The sequence below is a fragment of the Paralichthys olivaceus genome, chromosome 2 (genome assembly GCF_024713975.1).
Source record: "Paralichthys olivaceus isolate ysfri-2021 chromosome 2, ASM2471397v2, whole genome shotgun sequence".
NCBI lineage: Eukaryota > Metazoa > Chordata > Actinopteri > Pleuronectiformes > Paralichthyidae > Paralichthys > Paralichthys olivaceus.
Window position 1 is genome coordinate 23,744,586 of NC_091094.1, and position 19,650 is coordinate 23,764,235.

General features: G+C 43.0%; 1 protein-coding gene across 2 annotated transcripts in view; it reads right to left on the bottom strand.

Annotated features, from left to right (window-relative positions):
* Window positions 1-3,792: 3,792 nt before the first annotated feature.
* Window positions 3,793-19,650, bottom strand: part of shq1 (SHQ1, H/ACA ribonucleoprotein assembly factor) — a 35,180-nt gene continuing 19,322 nt past the window's right edge. For both annotated transcript variants that reach the window (XM_069512748.1, XM_069512755.1), the window contains exons 11-12: window positions 15,003-15,123; window positions 3,793-4,836 (exon numbers count right to left, since the gene is read on the bottom strand). In XM_069512748.1, coding sequence (XP_069368849.1) covers window positions 4,170-4,836; window positions 15,003-15,123 — 788 coding nt within the window. In that variant the 3' untranslated portion in view covers window positions 3,793-4,169. The remainder of the gene's footprint in view (window positions 4,837-15,002; window positions 15,124-19,650) is intronic.

Here is a 19,650-nt window from a genome sequence, read left to right on the forward strand (position 1 = left end):
AGCGCCGCTCCTCGTCTGTGCGCCAGCCAAGCCTGGAGCGACATGACACAGTACGAAGGCCACAAAAAGGGAGACAGAGCCGAGCCGCGACACAGCTGCGCGAGAAAGAGTGCGCACAAAGGGATTTCTATTTGCGCACCCATTGGACGAGTCAGGCCTTGGAGAGCACCTGATTCATTTCTTCTTGAGGGCTATTAATCTTTTCAAGCACCAGAATCACTTTGCCTCTCAGGAACGGGAGAGGAGATTGAGTTTTCTTTCACAATCAAGCAGATCAGCGTGCTGCTGGGAGAGGAGGACTCTGTCCTTGCTGCTGCCTTTCTCATTCAAAACAAAAACAAAGGAGGGGACATTATCACATTAGTGAGATAATTCTGAAATTTCTATTCACAGTGAGGCGAGCAAGGTCACAGTTCATATGAAAGAGCCAAGTGGTTCACTTCATCTTCACAGACACCCAACCTGAATGATTTCAAATGAGTCCAAGTGTTAGGTCATATGGTCAAACTCCTCTATACATATAACAGGTGGCATTTTTAGTCGAAAGCTTCTCACTGTTCTTACTTAAGCACGTGTACTTATGTTCGGTGTGCAGAAGAGATACCTGGATTACCCTGTGCTTCCTCTGAGTATGACGTGCACTTGTGCTCTGGAATGAACACGTTCACAAGGTGGAAGAGAAAGTGAGCTCTCAGGATGTGAAGGTCGGGAGCAGGTTCTGGACAAATCTACAAACTAATTCCACAGACGTCTGTCTGAATGTTGCTCTGAATGTGGAACACATATCTCTCAAACTGATCATCTGATCGACTCCACACGTGGCATGTGAATTCTTAGTGCTCATTAGAAGCGCAGTGCAATTTGGACACACAAGACGTTCAATATATGTTAATAGAAAAGTCAATAAACAGGCGACCAGCTCACTATAACCGTCAGTGTGTGTGTGTGTGTGAGGGAGAGGGGGGGCAGCATGCTAACTGTTAGATGGCAGACCCAGTTGAATCTGGGCAAAAATAGAAAAACTGTACAAAGGAACTGAAAACATGTTCTACATTGAATAAACCAAAACTAAATGGAACTCTGAATGGATACATAATGGAACAGGAAGTGTAGATCGTCCTGTTGCTGAAGTTGGTCTCAATCTGACGATCATGTTTTCTTTATTTCTTTTTGCTCTGAATGCTGTGTGTTACTTTGTCTGTGGTTTCATTTGACTTGTGAGTGGAGTATGGAGCTGAAGCAGAAAACTTTCATTCATAAAACCTGGACTTAAGACTCAATCTGACAAGTGAACAGATAAAACTTGAGAGGGAGGTCCGACAGGAGGAGGAGCTGCTAAATGGAGAAACCAGGAAAAGACGACCTCCCACCAAATCCTCCCTCGCCTACCTGAACGATCTGGATAGTGTGGAGACGGTGGAGGATGAGGAAAAACTCCTGAACCAAGAGACAAATTGTTACCAAAAGAAAGGAATGTCCTGAATCCTCACCCTTTTTGATTTCCCTTCACCTCTTCTTATCTCACCCAACGGTTCACATCGAGCTGAATTTTATCTAATATTTAAGTTGTGAACATTTGTCTGAGGATTGTGCCAATGCCTACAGACCTCTGGAATAGCCCACATGAAACGTATAGAAAAATATGAATTATTATCTATTACAAAACGTATAGTTATAAACATACAAATATCTCTGAATGATACTGGAAATGTCCCTGCACTGTCCTGCTGTGCTGTTCAAAATGTCTGAACACAATTTGAAAATAGCTTCAGAAAGCTCCATCTCTCTGAGAGTTAGGTGGGAAGATCAATACCACTCTGATCTGTCCCATGAATATGAAGCCTGGAAGCTTGGGGAACAGTTAGCCTGACTCTGTCCAATAGTTAATAACAAATCTATTTCCCAGTACCACAAAAGCTCATCACTTAAAACATTAAATATTCTCAGTCGGGTGCAGTGACTCCAATTAGTTTTTGAGGTTTTACATTTGGCAGGAATCAAGCTGTTCATATTCCCTTCTTTGCACTGGCTACTGGCTGTAGCTTTGTACTGAGTGTGGTCTCAATCCTCTCATCTAACCTTGGCAATAAAGCAAATACAGCAAAATGGTGAATTATTAAGAGGAAAACTATTTACAAATATGGAATTTTGCTGGCCCAGCCATGTGGACGTGTGTGGTCCTCCCACTGGTCAGTCCAGTGATGACATTATCATTAGACGTCTAGAAACCATTTCTTCATGACGACACTCTTCCGCTGTCCAGGTATTAAATGGGAAACCCTGCAGATGGGTTGGTAAAAAGCTAATCCATCAAGGGGCGTGGTAGAACCTACCTTCATGATTGCACATGTACTGCTGCTAATGGGCTAATTTCCAAGATGGCCTACAAGAGCACCTGAGCACATTACTCCCGTTTCTTAGCCCCTTGGGGGTCAGAGGGCACTCTGCACATGAATAAGGGGCTGATTTATCAGATCCAAGTCAAAATAGAACACAGACATCACATTAATTACTGCCTTGTATAATTCATCAGCTACCTTCATTAAAACGTGGCCCAGTCCCTTGAAAAATGTCAGCTGGTGAAGAGTATTAATTGCAGAGGAACCAGGAGAAGTGCTGGGCCTTCGGTCAGACTCAGAGACGGCAGTGCTAACGGCGGAATATGGAGGCAACTTTAAGATGAAAAACGGGAACAGAGCCCAGTGTCACTTAATCACTGTGAAACCCCAGTGGGGAGAGGGAACAACCGCCTGCTGGGGGATGCACAGTCCCCTACACACGTGTCCCCAGAATGAACGAGGGGGGGGGGGTTAAATGGGCTGAGTCTCACGGCGTAACTCATCTCCCTCACTGCGATGGTGATGCTCGCTCCCAAGAGGGGCTTGTCTCTTCTTGGGAGGTGCCCCACAACACCATCCATCTCGGTAACACAATACTGCCGACACTGCCCATCTAAGCAGCCATCATCCCCTCCGTCTCCTCAGCTGCCTCCATTCAGCGGAGGATGGAAGAGCCTGAGGCAAAACTTTGGCTGTGCTTGATCAGTCACTCCCTCAACTACTTATGACCCAGATGATCACACAACCCGAGAAACTCTGCTAATTTGGGTCATTTCTGTATTTCTTCTCCATCATTCACTTATGATAATCGTCACAAGTCGACTCAGGAGAAGTTCAAATTCACCTCTTTGCCCAGAGGTGCTGCTGACACCGTTTTCCTCTCTCTGCTGCCCCTCTGCTCCTCTATCTCGCCGCTGCCTCGGGCCCCATGGTGCACTTATCTCTCACACAAACGGCTGCTGTGCCGCAGCACCGCTCGCAGCCCTCATCTATCTGCCTGACATGTGCTTCCTTGTTTGTTTTCTCTCGCCTGCTAGACGCGCCTGATGATATTGAGCTGCGTTGACGGCGCTCCTCCATTCATGCCAGACGAATCAATCACTCCCGCGTGCTCCACGGCCCCGTTTAGTGCCGACAGAGTCTTTTCCACTTCAATCAATGCTGGGGCTTTAGAAAAGGTGTTAGCGTATTTCCTACTATTTATTAGGAAAAGCATAGCTCCCTCAAAGTAGCTCTGCCAGGCATCTCTGCTGAGTGATGAACATTTGTCAGCTTCCTGGAATGACATTCCTGCTGCGTTTATGAGAGCCAGACATGAATATACAGGATAAATATGTTAATATGAGCATGGGAATATACATGGGGAGTTGTGAAGTTTTACACTCAAAAAAGGAACTCAAGTTATTCATACAAAATCAAATATAGCTGAGGGATCAAGTCTAGTCATGGAGCATAGATTATTAATTCATTTATTAAGAGAGCAGCAAAGACAAAAACAGTCAAGATAAGACTAGACTAGACAGAATAAGGAGGTTAGTGTTCCTCAATGAAATAAGGAGGGAAAAAACCATATGAATAGGTAATAAGGATTTTAATGAGGCTTTGAGTTCATCTTTTAAGATAATATAATTCAAGACAGTAAATAAAGTCCTTTAGAAAAATGTTAAAGAATAAAATCCCAGCTGCACAAAGCAGAAGCTTGGAAAAATTCCAGAAGTAGAAAGAAAAATATTAGGAGAAAAATGGTCCAACAGGTTTTCTTACACTTGAATGGAGTTAACAGTTCATTTCAGTTTAATAAGAGTCTTTCAAGTTCCACATCAGTTCCTCTTAGCTGATGAAGCCACTGTCATCGGGATGGTCCTGTGTTTGGACAATGTGCAGAGGGTTTCTACGAGGACTCAGCTCTAACACAGTCCCACCGCTGCTCCTCACAGATGTTGCTTCAGTCTTTGCTTCAGTGCTGCTCAGCTGTGAACGGCTTCTCTCCGCTTTGCAGCTGGAGCCTTGAGAGACGTTCAGCTCCTCTGCCACCCGCTCCCCCAGCTCCTCGATCAGCTGTCTGGTGCTTTCTGAAGCTGCGGGGAGGGCGTCCACTTTTCTCTCCGCCGAGAGGAGTGTGCTCGTCGGCTCCTGGGGGATGGGAGAGGCAGCGGAGGTGGGTTGGGGCAGGGGAGGGTTGTCCTTAGACGTCTCTCCTCCTCCACCTCCTCCCCTCCTGCTGGAGTCGGTGCATCCCTGCCCTTCAGCCTCAGATTCCTCGCTCTCATCAGATGAGCCACTGCTGCTGCTGCTGTCACTGGAAGCGCCGCTGCTGTCACCGCGGGATGTCGGAGCGCCCTTGGGAGCTCCCTGCTCTTCGGCTTCGTTTTCTTCTTCTTCGTCCTCCGCCACCATCGCGGCTGCTTCCTCCAGCTCCTCCAGCTCCAGCTCCAAGTCTTTTTTCCGCAGAGAGGCTTTTTGTAACATTGCAGAAAAGGCTGCCACCTTCTTAGACCTGTGAGAGTAAGGAGGGAGAAATGGGGTTAGCAAATGAAAAAGTCAGTTTTCTTAATTAAACTGATAAGTGAGTACGCAGAGTGAAACAAAAGAACCATCTAAGTACGACTTCATTAGTGGCACTACGACTGATCGACTGGCTCTGTGTGGTGAAGACATAGCCACAGGATAACCATCTACAAATCTAATACCCATTAAACAAATCCCATTCTCATCTGAATGCTAAGTAGTCCGCGATTTGCTGAGGCGCGGGGGGCTCAATGAAATATGGAAATAGGGATGTTTAATAATGTAGAGGAGAGGAGTGCTGCTGATACACAGCGCTCTTCTCCTCCCCCACTGCTGCTCTCCCTGTAAGAGGTGATAAGAGACTGAGAGGGATTACAGAGAGAGGCGCACTCCTCCTCCCCCCACGCACACTTTCGCCTCTGCATCCTGAGAGTCTATGCCAACAGTGAGAGGCTGCAGCACAGTGCAAGAGGAGGTGTAACAGTGATTGATAACAACCAGATTATACTTGAGGAGGATGAAACTGAGCAGAGGCACATTGTATTCTAGGCAAGAGCTTTCACACAGGCACTGAAGTCCAGATAATCTCTTGACATTCTCCGGAGGGGCTGCATACAAATGACCAAGTGAGAAGCTCCAGACTTTCTCTGGAGTTTAGCACCCTTATTAAAAACTTCAGATAATGTCAAAGTGAGCCAATGAGAATGAATGTGTGAGAATACAGGAGGCTTCACCGCCAGCTAGTGGGTGTGTCGATGACGTTTCTAAAACGTGACAGAAAAAAACGAAAAGAATACAAATGTTTCGGGATGAAGAGGCGGAGCCACACACGTAGAGGACACAGTACGTCCTGCCTCTACACGCTGCGCCACCCCTCAACTGAATGCTCCAGACATTTCTGTGTTGTTGTGAACACGTCTGAGCAAAGAATCTCCTGCTACGTTGTTCATGTGTGAAAGGCAAACGCTGCATTGAACAGACATTCGTCAAAGTGCATGTGTGAAAACAGATGCTCTTAAAACTTTTGAAATCATTTCAAGAGCAGCCAACGAACCCCTGAGAATATTTTGAGCCTGAGAGAAGAAAACAGAGCTTAAAATTTGTTTTACTTAACAATCAGGCAGCACTGGGAACTAACTGAACTAACACAGGGAAAAGAAGCAGGGTAACCCTGAACGGTCAAAAAGTCTGACTGCAATACAGTCGATAAACGTCTGGAGAGAGAAAGGCTCCAAACTGCAGTCTCACAGCCGAACGTCTCTAAAGATTAAGATTAAGAGAAAGCCCTCATAAAGCAGTACATTAAACAATGTTCCTGTCGGCCAGCCTCAGGTTCGGAGCTGTGTCACCACAGACGACACAACAGACTCCTTGAAGAGAGAGGTGTTTTATTGCTGATGAATGTCCTCCCACAAGGCCCCATTTGTGTAAAGCCATCAGATTGTTGGGAGGCCCCTGTCTGCACATTATTCACGCTGGGAATGCCCGCCATGCTGCCAAAAACTTAAGTGGTGGCTATTCGTCCCTCAGCGCGGTCCGGGCTTGTGTGCCGCCCCCATTGCCATGGTGATTACGAGCTGACCTCTGTGGGTCACTGCGATTCAGACTATGTCCATTCAGAGTGGGATAAAATGTGTGAGCGAAACTTGTGTGTGTGTGTTAATGTGAAGAGGGGGGTGTGTGTACGTGTGGAGAGGCTACTCTTCCGCTGCCATTCACATTTTCACACTCGGCTCCTGTTGCCCTCTCTGGCCCAATTAACCCACTGCTGAGCACCAGGATGGCTCCTCATTACCGTGCAGTCCTAATGAGCTCCCTATTCCGGAGCCATAAGTGTTTATGGAAGCAGCATGGAGAGGCTGTGTATTCATTTAAGACCTCAGGAGGGACTGTGTAAACAGATCTCATAGTTGTGATGTATCGTCTTACACGTTTGTCTCTGCACACTGAGGAACAGAAAAGAATGAAGAGGGAATGGCAGGAGGGAGGGGAGGGGGAGACTCTCCTTTCTGACATTCACCTTCATCCAAAAATGTTCTGTTTTTCTCTGTCACGTTGTGGCAGAATTTGAAAACGGTAGCTGAAATCCACTGAAGTCCATCATGCTAAGACGCTTGGGCAACTTGCCAGCTCAAACAGAACCAAGAAATGGATTTTTTGAAGAAAGATCTCCCCCTGTGGTATCAATCATAGAGCTGTGAGTGAAATGTAGAACACTAAAGCCAAGCAATCTGTAAATGTTATCAAATAAAACCTAAAATATGTCAAAAAAGACATAAGACATGTCCACTTATGAAAATAAAGTGCCTTGAGATAAATTATATTATGATTTGACGCTACACAAATAAAATTGAATTGAAAAATACAACAAATCACACGTCAGAACCAAAAACATTGATGAATTGATCCTACTAATGAATGTTGTCTGATATATTTTTATTTTAAAGTATATATATATATATATATATTCACCAGCTGTTAAAACTATTCATCCTAATGGAGCGTGAATACAAAATGTCAATGCCAGCCTCGTGGAGGCACTACATCAAAAGTCAGACATCACCAACAACTTCAACAAAGTCATTGATTCGTCCTCTGGGCACCATGAATATCTGCCCCAAATTGTCAATGGCTGTTGGATCATGTCTAACCCACAGAGGTGAACTGAAGAGAAACTGAATTTTCAGATTAAACAAATGAATCTGAGCTCCTTGTCTCATGAGAAATGTTTAATCTCCACACACTCAGCTCATGTGTCAACACAGAAGTTGTCTGAAGAGGAGACTTGCGACCGAAACCACTGCATTCTTTGGGCAATCAGATCCAAGTAATTTGTGGCTTCAGTGTGTGAATGTCAATAAAACTAAGATTCACAAGTTCTGCCCAACTTTAACGATGACAAACAGTTTTTTTCAAACACTGACTACAGGATATGAAGACATTAATGTAACCTCAACTGATCAGGATGAGTGTCTACAGGCTGTATGGAGACTGCTTCGGTCCCAGGCTCTATAAAATCCATGTGAGAACTTGCTGTAGCGAGACTGGAGCAGAGGAGCCTCCTGCAGCACAGCCACTTCAAAGACTGCCCTGTATTCTCTTTCCCCCGTGGGAAGTCATTATTGAGTTAGCATTGGAAAGGCGCGCTTGTTTTCTCTCCCCTCCCTTGCTCTGTGGTGGGAGAAGCTCAGCCTGCGGTGAATACAAAGGCTCTGTCCAGGAGGGGGAGGGATAATGTTGTACACAATCCAGTCATTACTACACCGCTGTTGTGGCTTGCCTTCATTAAACTGAGGAGGGGTGGCTTTTTCAAGGTTGGAAAACTTCTGGCGAGACAAAGGCACCTCCATCTGCCAGAGTCTTTAGATAAAAATGGGAAGAGTGAATGTATGTGTGTAAAAGAGCCAAGCTAAATTACAATCTCACATTTCTTTCATAGAATTCGTGTTCATTGAAAAAGGAGACTCATTTAGCGTGTCTGCGCTCTTTAAGACATTTCAGATAAAGCTCGTCTTCTGATGTATAAATCTGTGTAATACGAGCACCAGATTTCCTCTGTGTAACTCGCAAAATGCATCATTCACTAGCTGAGGGGGATAAACGCAGAAACTGGGAGACGTGATCCGTCAGTGTGACTGAACACTGGAACAGTCCGAGGCACTGGATGCAACTCCGATTCCAGAAATGAGAAACACAGATGTATTTATTCAGCGAGCCAGTGCTGGAGATTATACTTAGGGCTGCATGAGAAAAGAGTTACTGTACTGCAGAAACACAGACACACAGTTTGTTACATTTGTGACAAAAATATCTCCATGTTTTTTACAAATCTTATTTTTGCAGCTTTGGCTGTCACTCCTACCAGGTGTGATAAGCACCCTTAGATCTGAGGGCACAGGGATTTCACAACAGACCATAAAGAATGTGCTGACATGCCTCAGTTTTACGCTGCTTATCTGGAAAATAAACTCAAACAATCATTCAAAATGTCAGCCAGGGCATCTGCTGTCAACGTCCTCTGGATTTTTCAACTTACAGGTTCATATACTGTACTTGCAGTTGTTGTACATGCACACATTTTCTTTTGCCCAGCTAGCATCGTCGCTCTTTGAATGGTTGTCAGCTGGTCAGTGCCCAGAGGATGAATCCCATACAGAGTTTTATGATTTCCAAGATTTCGGTTCAGACATTCAAGTTCAGGATAAATCATAGCAGATTTGGTGATTCCCTAACATTTCCTGTAGGACTATCAGCCGGTCAAATTGAATTTGTCAAATACTGAAAAATCATGCAAAAATAACAACATTCCCATCAGCCTCAGCAATACTGCAAATATTTGCATGCTGATGCACCAAAGTGAGATAATGAACATGCTACACATTATACCTGCTAAGCATCAGAGTGTTAATACACTTTATTTCCGTTAAGCCAAAACAAAAGTTGGCCATTGAGCCAAAAGGGCCAGTGTACACTGTCCTAACACCTGATGGGAGTTAGGGTTAGGGAGACATTTTCTTGAGAACATGGAAACATCTCTACAACAGCAGTAAGACAGTCAGATGATTTGTTTCGATGATTTGTCTAAACCACAAGAAAAGTATTGTGAGTGCACCCTAATAGTTGGTCATGATGCTTCATTGGATAAGTTAAAATGAGGGCCAACTATCAAAGAAATTTAGTTTTTTGTTCATTGCTTTTCGTGCACAATGAACACACTACAAATGTCTGAGTGTCTTCTCTGTAAATCTATTACCTCATGTTATAAATACACACTTCTGTGTCTCTCCTCTCACTGTAGCAGCTGCTTTTCCAATAATTTGAATGGGACCATTGAGAACAACAAAAGACACATTTAATTTCTAACAAGGTCGGACATCGTGTCACACAAACCACTTCTTTGATAGTATTATTTTGCCCTCATTTTATTTTATACAATGGCGCATCATGACCAACTATGAGGGTTATATATTCTCATAATATGTTTTCTTCTGGTTTAAACAAATCATCTGACTGTCTGACCGCTGTTGTAGAGATGTTACCATGTTCTCAGATCCTGGCTATTACATTGGTGAATACAATATTATCATAAGCAGCAGAGGGCAAAACTACAAAGATGAAACTCATTTTGTCGACATTTTCCTTCCAGGCATTTGCTCTCTGTTGGAACAAGTCAGAATGTAGTAGAAATTTAATGTGCCTCAACAGACAAGGTTTTGTTGCATTTACCAGTTCATCATTTAAGTTTAAAAGTCGAGCTGAAACTTTCATGAACACACAGTATTTCCACTTATCGCAGGCACTGGACTGGTCTGTGCACAAGACAGCCAAAGCCCCCAGGCTTGGATCTGAAAGCTCTTGTTTTTACACTGCAACTTGGAAAGTTAAAATCTTCAGGTCGGAGTTGCTCTTCTGTTGGGATCGTGGGATTGTTCTCGTCTTTTGACTCATGAAGTTCCTTGGACAGTTAAGTCTTTAGAAAATGTATTAGCAGTTATTCATTCTGTTTAGATATCTCTAAAGATTATAGCTGGTTGTTTAACTGAACTTCCTCTAAATGCATAGGCCTTGTGAGGCTGCAAAGACAAAGAAAATCCAGACAATATAATTGACTGTAATAAGTGGAGTGGGCACTCGGAATATGGATAGAGGAAATTATGCAAACATGGTTTGTAAGTCTGTGTTTAAGATGAGCCTGTGTGCTCAAGACAAAAAGCTGGAGTGGCATCATGCTGGGAGGAAATCTGTACTACTTATCCCCGTTAGCTGGGAGACATTTGTGTCTTTGTTCTCCCCAGCGGGGCCTCTAGGATCTCCTTCAGTGCTGAGGCTATCATCAGATAGAGCAGCTCCATTATCTGTTTCAAAGCCTTCAGGACGGGCGTTTGACAGCTGTTTAAGGATGCCTGGTTCCAGGGAACATCTGGGTGTCACATCAGCTGTGCGGTTGGGAGGGGGATCAGAAAAGCTGCCAGGCTTGGCTAGAGCACAAATCCCCCACTTCCTTCCACAGAGGGAGCATTGCACCACAGAAATATCCTCAGATGGCTAATTTTAATACTCCAGTAAAAAGCCCTTGGGCACGAGTAAAATTAAAACACCTATTGCGTAAGTAGCTAAAGTGAAAATCTGGGGTAATAAGTGTCTTATGTTTTACAATCACACAAAGAGGTGTACTGAGGTGAAGTGAACAGCCTCGCTCAGTGGGGGGTTGGGGGGTGTAACACCACGCCAACACGCACAAGTGCACTTTCGAGGCGTTTGACCACCGGTCTCAGCTGACACGCTGACCCCAAATTTGACCTTGTTGCCCCGAGACGTTCCCAGTTATTACAGCTCCAGATGCTTTTCCCTGCGGGGGAGCTGCCGACAACTCTCACCAAAGGCATTGTCGTGCACACAATGCAGAGGATGAATGAGATGAGGGAGGAAGAGAGAGCGGGAAGAGAGCCTGAGGGCTGCTGCATACTCCAAAAAGGAAAGAATGAATGTCTACAACTTCATTTTTGGCAGCCTCTTGTTGTTTTCATGTGGTACAACACACATTCTTTTTCTTTCACTGTATTCTATCTCTTCAGTGGAGACCACACCCGTTGTTTCTGAGGACTGTTCACACACCTACCATTCACAACTACTTAAGTACTTAATTTTCCTGTTATTTTCAGTCCATCCTTGAAGTTTTTTCCGGCCTTCGGAACAAAGTATGATTGTCAAATTGTCAAATTGTCAAATTGTTTCCAAAAGTCACAAATTCACTCCATAAAAGAGAAAAGAAAACCCAGAGAGTCAGTTTCCCCCTTGCAACGATGACATCATATGGAAACTCACCTCACGTTCCTCCTCTCAGATTCACCCTGGAGCACATCACTTGTAAGCTGCCATGTTTTTTTTCAGTTAGAATCTAATTGACCCATTTAATAAGGGTGGGTGGGTGGTTTTTGAGTGAACCTGCACTGAAAAAGGAAGTTGTAGCCCTTCTGATTTAACTGAGGTACTGTAACACAACACCAGGCTTATAAGCTTTGTCTGTGCTGGCTGCCATGAATCTACGTTGGCCTCCCTCCAAGCTTTTTGATAAAGGGAGCGAAGACAAAGAGAGAAAGTGAGGCGACTCGCTTTTTTTTTTGTCTGCAGTCCAGCAGCTCTGCAGGGGCTTTGGCATCTGAGGACCTTCAAAAGGAAACACCGAGGCTAATGGACTGGAGACGCTGCTGCTCCATTTGGAATTATGCTCTCTGCTAACAATTCACAGATAATTAGGACTGGATGGGTGTGCGAGGGCCAAGTTAAAACTGTTTCCACAGAGGAAGAGTGTGTTAAAATCTGGAACGATCACCACCGCAGTGAAAAAACACTAAACTCGAGTTGCACATGACTGAGACAACGCAAAGAGTAAATTGGTTTGAGTTTGCACTCTTGATTTCAGTGCGCAGGGTTGTCCTCTGACTGTGTGGGAGAGTAAAGGAGGGCGCCTGCCTCGGGGCTTAAATCACGCTGAAGCCTTTATGAGGTTGTAAATTTGAGACCGATGTCTCGGCAGTCAGAGGAACTTTAGGAGTTGAAATGCATGTGGGACAGCGAGGAGACTAAATAAATCAACCCCTGAGCCAACAAACACCCATTAATCGCTGTGTCCATCATGCACAGCTGATCACGTCTGTCTCGCTGGTGGCAGGGAGTGACAAGATACAGGGATTGCATGGGAGGGGGGGGGGTATAGATTACATCTCATTTTACCGCCCGGCTCCCAGAGACGACTCACTTAGCCGAGTATGACAAATCCTGCACGGGGGAATATGTCACACTGAAGGAAACAATGGCTACACAATCTGACATCAAACCTGTCAGACGACACAAAAGAGCTGCCACAACAAACCGCATGTGTGATAGGCGAAGATGGTGTGAGTTAACCTGTCATTCCAAACATCAGAGGGGCCTGGTTCTCCTGTGCTGCGTTAGATTTGAAAAAATATTGTCTGCTCACCAATTCCACAAGCGCCTGTCTGTCTGTCTGTGGAACGCATATTTCATGAACCGTTCTTTTCGATGTTTACTCTTAATGGCTCGAGGAAGGAAAGTGTCGAATTTGGTGAGATTAGGACATGCAATACTTTCAATATTAATACGATTTAAATAAACAGGCAATCAGCGCTCTGCAGCAGCAGTGGGGGCGGGGCAGTCTACCTTCAGTCTGCGGATAAAGTTGAACTTCTGATAATCTACAGTAGCGGCAGGCAACTTGGTCAAATCACAGCCAGATACTTTTTTAATGAGACCATTTTTATAAATATATTAATATATCAGACTGACAGACATTCACAGGAGTCGATGGTGCTGATCTCCACTATGGCGACAACATTCATAGGATCACTTCTTCTAAATAAAAGCATTAAGAAGCTGTAATGCTTCATATTGAGCTGAATTAAAGAGCTTTTATTTTGAGAAGCTGTGAATTGATTGCTGAACAGACCTCTGAAATAATAAAAAAAATAATTCAAACTTATATTTACACCACACATAAACAGAAATATAGCTTATTCTGTTTCATTTTATAAAAAATATTGACTATAAAATCTTCACTGCAGGAAAACCAGGTAGGATGAAAGCTTGTTTACAAAAGGCTCTGCACACAACGTCCAGCAGACAAACAGTATAAAGTGTCAGTATATTGTAGAACTCACTGATGACAAGGAATAATTCTGAAGTAGCTCCTCAGCATCAACACAGGGCAAGAGATCAGTCTATTCCAAACAGGTAGGTTTAAAATGGCCACTTCACTAACACTACAACCATGGGAACATACTTTCACAAACCACAACTGGAGACTGTGTGGAATGTCTATGGAACCAGAACACTCATACACAACAGAAATCAATACAAGCTTTGGTTGCTCTCTCAAGTGGTGGGAGGTGATAGAAGTGGTTTCACTGATCTGAATGTCTTTTTTCACAAAATGATAGTTTACACGAGGGCACACAAAGAAACTTAACTTCGCTTTCATTATTGAAAGGAAGAAACAATACATGAAAGATGGAAATGTATCAATTCAATCACAGGGCAGTGCTACCAGAGCTCGGACTAATCCATTTAATGATCGATGCAGGGGCGTAGTAAGATGTCAGCACATTAGGTCAAGCGGACATTTAGTTCCAATGCACTGCAATGGAAAAGAGAAGAGATGCAGGGAGGAGAGGCAGTGTGCCAATGCCCCTCAGGTCTGAAGAGAGTGAGATTGATTGAGAATCTCAGGGAGCGAATGAGCCTCAGCAGCTCTGTGGACCTGCAGAGGAAGATTAAAGGTGTGTCTTCTCCATGGTCCCTGTCCTGAAGAGAAAAGAGATCACCGACCCTAAACTGAGCTGCTGATTGCTCCCATGCATTATGACCCCTGGCATCCATAGCATCTATCCATCCATCCGTTAAGAGCAGAATTCAAGACTTCTGCTGGAAAAATGTAGAAATGAGAATTTGAGGAGAGGGAGAGAGAGGGGTTGAAAAACGGCACTAAATCCCACTGGACCTTTTATCGTGTCTGCATCTGGGCGCCGAGCCTACAACATCAGGCACACATTTTTCAACTGGGCTTTTTCCAGACGAGCACACCACTTGGCTGAACCCTTGCCAAGAGTAAAACAGAGCTCATTACTGAGTAATGCGCTCGCAGGCTCAGATTTAAAATGTGTAAGTAATTGTAAAATATGTGCAGGGAGGAGGAGAGAGCTATCAAACCTATATCATCGGAGGAAAAAGTGCAGATTTTGCAAGATTGGCTTGAAATGCAAGTGGATGATCACAAGAAGGGAGAATTTGAGAGGCCCCAGTACACAGAGAGAGAGAGAGAGAGAGAGAGAGAGAGAGAGAGAGAGAGACACACATATACATTAAAAGTTCTGCACAAAGAGAATCTGCAGAGTGCAGCTGCCTCTTTCAGATTCACTGATAGTACTTTTGACACATGATAATGGAGACGATGGCGATTGCATCTATCCCTGGCTTGGTCGCAGAATTGTCCCTGCTATGACAAATGACTTGTCTAATCCTCTCCTCTAAGGCACTGATGCATCATGGAGGCTGAGTGGCACTTTCCTTGACTTTGACTCTGCAGTTATTCTCTAGGTGAAGGTCTCTGAGGTGAGTGTGTGCGCATGCTGAACTTACTTGACCCTCTGGATCCAGATGCAGTAGTCTGTGATGTACAGATCGTTCAGTATGTAGGCCGGCTCGTTCTCCCTGAAGACTCGGTGAATATCCAGCAGGCATTTGAGGACACAAGCTCTCCCTGGGCACAGGAACACACCGTGGCAGGCAAATGGAAAAACAGTGTAACAGTGTTATTCTCGCTCAGTATTAAGGATGACAATGTACTCCAGCTGCTGGCAGACACAGCATGAATCTAAAAGCTTTCAGTCATTGTTCCATACATAAAAGGTACAGGATCAGAGGAAAACTCCAGTGAGCTGCAGAGTAATTTGATCCATACGCTTTAAGACGAGTTCCTGGTTAAGAAACGGTTCATCTGAGACAAAGGAGCCAATGAAAAGACAAGTATATTTTTGGCATCTGTTCTGTCAATTTAATGATGGTTCTGTTCAGACTTTTTTTCTGACGTGCGTTTGCTTTCATCCGTCAAAAATAGCACTGAATGTTTTTTGATGATTTTCCACTTGACATCTATTCTATTCAGTCAATTCAGCTATTGTGCAGCATCATAATCGTCCTGATCCGAATCCACTTTTCCTGTGATCTGACAATCACGAGAGCCTGATTCACACATTACAAAGACGTCAATAATTCAATCCAGCAGGGTGATGAATGTTATTACAACTGTGCATAGCACCATGTCACACAATTTCAATCTGTAAAAGACATCTGTATTTTTGTCTGGCAAAAAAACTCCTGAGTGTGGCCCTAAATGAAGAGTATTGTTTTGTTATTCTTGAGAAGTTTGTGAATCTCATGTCACAAGCGCTGCAGCTTGAACGTTTAGTGTGGATTTGCCGCATCTGTTTTACAGCTTAAGGCTTTTAATTACTTGATTATTTTGCCACTTTTCTAGTGTGAAGGCATTACAGCTGCGCAGCATTAGTATGTAGTATGAAATATGGACACAGCCACTGCTTACAAGTCTGCTTTCTGATTCAGTTTTTGAAATATTTGGGAAATGTGATATTCAGCTTATGCTTTACTTTGATTTATAAAATTTAAGAAACAAAATAAGGCTATGGCTGCAGCAATGACCAGAGATGCCATGACGCCGAGAAACATTGTTCACAAAACAAACAGATACAGATATTGTTGCCACACCCTCTGGTTGAATGCAAATGTCTCATGCCAAAGAACATGTGTTTGTGTGTTTCACGATGCTTGAGCACCATAAACTAAATTCCATTCACCTCCGTGCAATTTTGGGTGGAGGCAACGGAAATTGTGATGAATATCTCAAAAAGCTCTGCACATAAACCGTGACTATGTAGAGTTAGATGAGTAGGGAAGTATGAGAACTTACATGTGCTTTAATGAACAATGGGCTAAATAAAGAGCAACTTTGTGGTTTGTTTACAGCTAACAAAAATAGGGAAATCATATCATCAAATCATATGTTAATACGTATCTACCTTACATTAAAGCTGCTGTCAGACCCTCTGGTGATACAGGCCGACACCTGTGTCAATGTGCAGTAAATAAAAACGTGATATCCGCAGCTGAATTAATACATTACATCCGCATTTCCTGCTGCACCACCTCACATGATCGCCCCGGAGATTTCTGTGTTGTTGGGAACACGTCTGAGCAGAGAATCTCCCGCTGCATTATTCATACATGAAAGACAACTCCAGAGAAACTCCGGAGTCCATTGTGCAGACATTCTCTGGAGTTCATGTTTGAGAGCGGCATAAAAGCTGTTGGGAAATGAATTGAAATTTAACAAATGACTCCTGTTCATTCTGGATAATCATGTTCTTTTGGGGATTTAAAGGTTCAGTGTGTAGGATTTAGTGACATCTAGAGGTGAAGTTGCATGTTGCAGCTGAAGTCTCCTCATCTCACCCTCCCCTTCTCAACATGACAGAAAACATGTGGTGAACTTCAGTTGTCATGAAAACTCAAAAGGTTTTAGTTTGTCCAGTTTGGACGACAGTAAAAAACATGGCGGCCTCCACAGAGATGTAAATATATGTAAATCCATGTAAATATAAAGTTTTTAGATATGAAGAGTCCATTCTGTGGTAAAGAAAACAACAATTCATACAATCTAGATGAAACACACCATAAAAAAATAGGATATCTATGTTTATATATATATACACAATTGTTCAGATAGAAATGGCAAACACTACAATTATTGAAATGATCTATTTACCATTAAATTTACTGAATCTCAGACAAATACTTATTGAAATTATTATTAGGTTTATTATGATTAATAAAATAACACTTATGTATCTCGATGTAGTAAACTATTTTGTTGTTTGTTAAAATCTTTCTTTTCAGTTATGTCTTAAGTCAATGGATATTCCGTGTGATACTTGTATTCAGCATGGGATCTACTATTCAGTAGATTACATTAAAATTATTACATAAAGGTTTGATGGAAATAAATCATCTGCCAGCCAATGTAACTATATAATGTTTATGTCTCCAATGGGGGGGTGGCTTTTAGCTACAATGCACATGACAGGATTTATTGTCGTCACCTGCACTTTGACAATGTATTTAGAAATTGTTTTAGCAAGCAGTCAAAACCACAAATGTATCACACATTGCAGAACTGCACTGAATCTCTGACAAATGACTTCTTCCTGAAGTATACAACAAACCAAACTGCCAGAGCATTTCTCCCTCCAATCAGGCATATAAATAGTCTTCTGATGTGGCCTACAATCCACTGAGGGCAAGAGAAAATGCCCCTCTCCACCTCCGCAGAGCTGCTTGGCATTGTCCAGAGACATTCCAGTCCAATCAAAATAAACAGCACACTTGCAGCAAGGAAAACCTTAAGCAAACATTTGGTTCTCATTTAAGTGTGGGATCATATGCAGGGAGATCTGCTCTCAACTTCAGGACTTGGATCATGTGGGGAAAAAACACACTTGCTTCCAAGATTTACTGCTTTTTAACGCTGAAGTTGTTAGTGGAAAATTAGAGGAAAGGTTGCTCTCTGCACCAGTTCACCATTGTGGTTCTTGGTGAAATGCCCATGACAAGTGGGAAAGGTGTGTTAATTAGGCAAAAGCCGATTATCCAATGAGCAGTGGGAGCACGTGCAGTCCACAAGTGCTGAAAGAGCAGGCTGACACAGACGCAGTGTGGGATGAAAACAAAGGTTGCTGTGTCTTCTGGACAAAACTCTAGCGATTCCAAAAACTGCAAACGCAGCAAAGTGAAAATTGCTTTTACTGAAATTGTTCTTTTTTTTCTTATTCTGAGCTTTATTTCCAAAACATCTGTAAAGGTTTATGTGGTTTAACATTATAGTTTTAATATATTGATATATTCTATGTATATTAACATATGGAACACATGGTGAGTGGGAACAACACATAAAATATGAGTAGAGGTTATTAATGTTAGAGTGTAACCAGTATGGAATCTGTATTATAGCCTTCAAACAAATATATTTTAAGGATAAATGTCTCATCTGCCACATAAAATATCCGTAGTGTAATTATACTATCTCAAGAATACTTTGAATAGATTTGGTTCTCTTATAGTTCACTTAGAAATATGAACTGAAGGATTTTACTAGTCAAAGTACTTGGGTGGAGGGGACAAAAATAACATGGAAATATGAATTTTCTTCTGGGTAGAACATTTTAATTTTTGAAATCCCAACTAACAAGATATGACAGTGCTTAATATTTTAATCAAATTGTTTCTAATAGTCTGTTTTATTATATTACATATAATATATATTATTTGTAGAATTGTGGACTGTAAACCTTTTGAAATTGTTAGAATACCAGGGAGAGACGGCAGCAACTTGGACATGAATAAAAGCATAATAAAAATTTAAAAAGTGATGCTGGTTAAATATACGCTCATTGGTTTAATGACCGAACCCGATGGACCGAACACCTGATTGTCTCGTCTGGTGGTTACAGTGATAAAATAAATAACTTAAGGGTTCAGAAGGAATGTTTCCAGTTTGTGAGAGCGAGACCAGAAGAGTCTTTCATAGAACAGAAATAGCAGCAGGAGATCTGCATTCGACTGATTTTGCCACTAGTGATGGTGTGCTTGAAAGGTAAGAGAAGAACATCTTCACCCAGTGTCAGATCTAATATGTGCCGGGGAAGTTCAGCTTTTACAGCACTGCCAACTGACATCACTGTCTTCCTCATAGTCTACTTCAGTGCATCTAGTTCAAATAACTGTATTCAATATCAGCACTTCCTTATAATTCAGTCCTTTTCACACACACACACACACACACACACACACACACACACACACACACACACACACACACACACACACACACACACACACACACACACACACACACACACACACACACACACACACACACACACACCATGCATCACATCCAATTAAAGGTCGCCAACACTCTCCCTTGATTTTCCATATCTAGGTCACAGAGCTTACTTGACCTAAAATTTGACTTCCACTCATTTAACTGCGGTAAACATTCCATTACGGGTGCATACATTTTCTGAATGACTGACAGATGTGGTCCTCTGTTACAGATCCATCCACCATGCGTCTCTGCTGACATTTCTCGTCCTGTCAGTGTGACGTTGATAGCAGCCTGGCCCTGAGGTCGTCCCTGACACCCCCTCTGCTC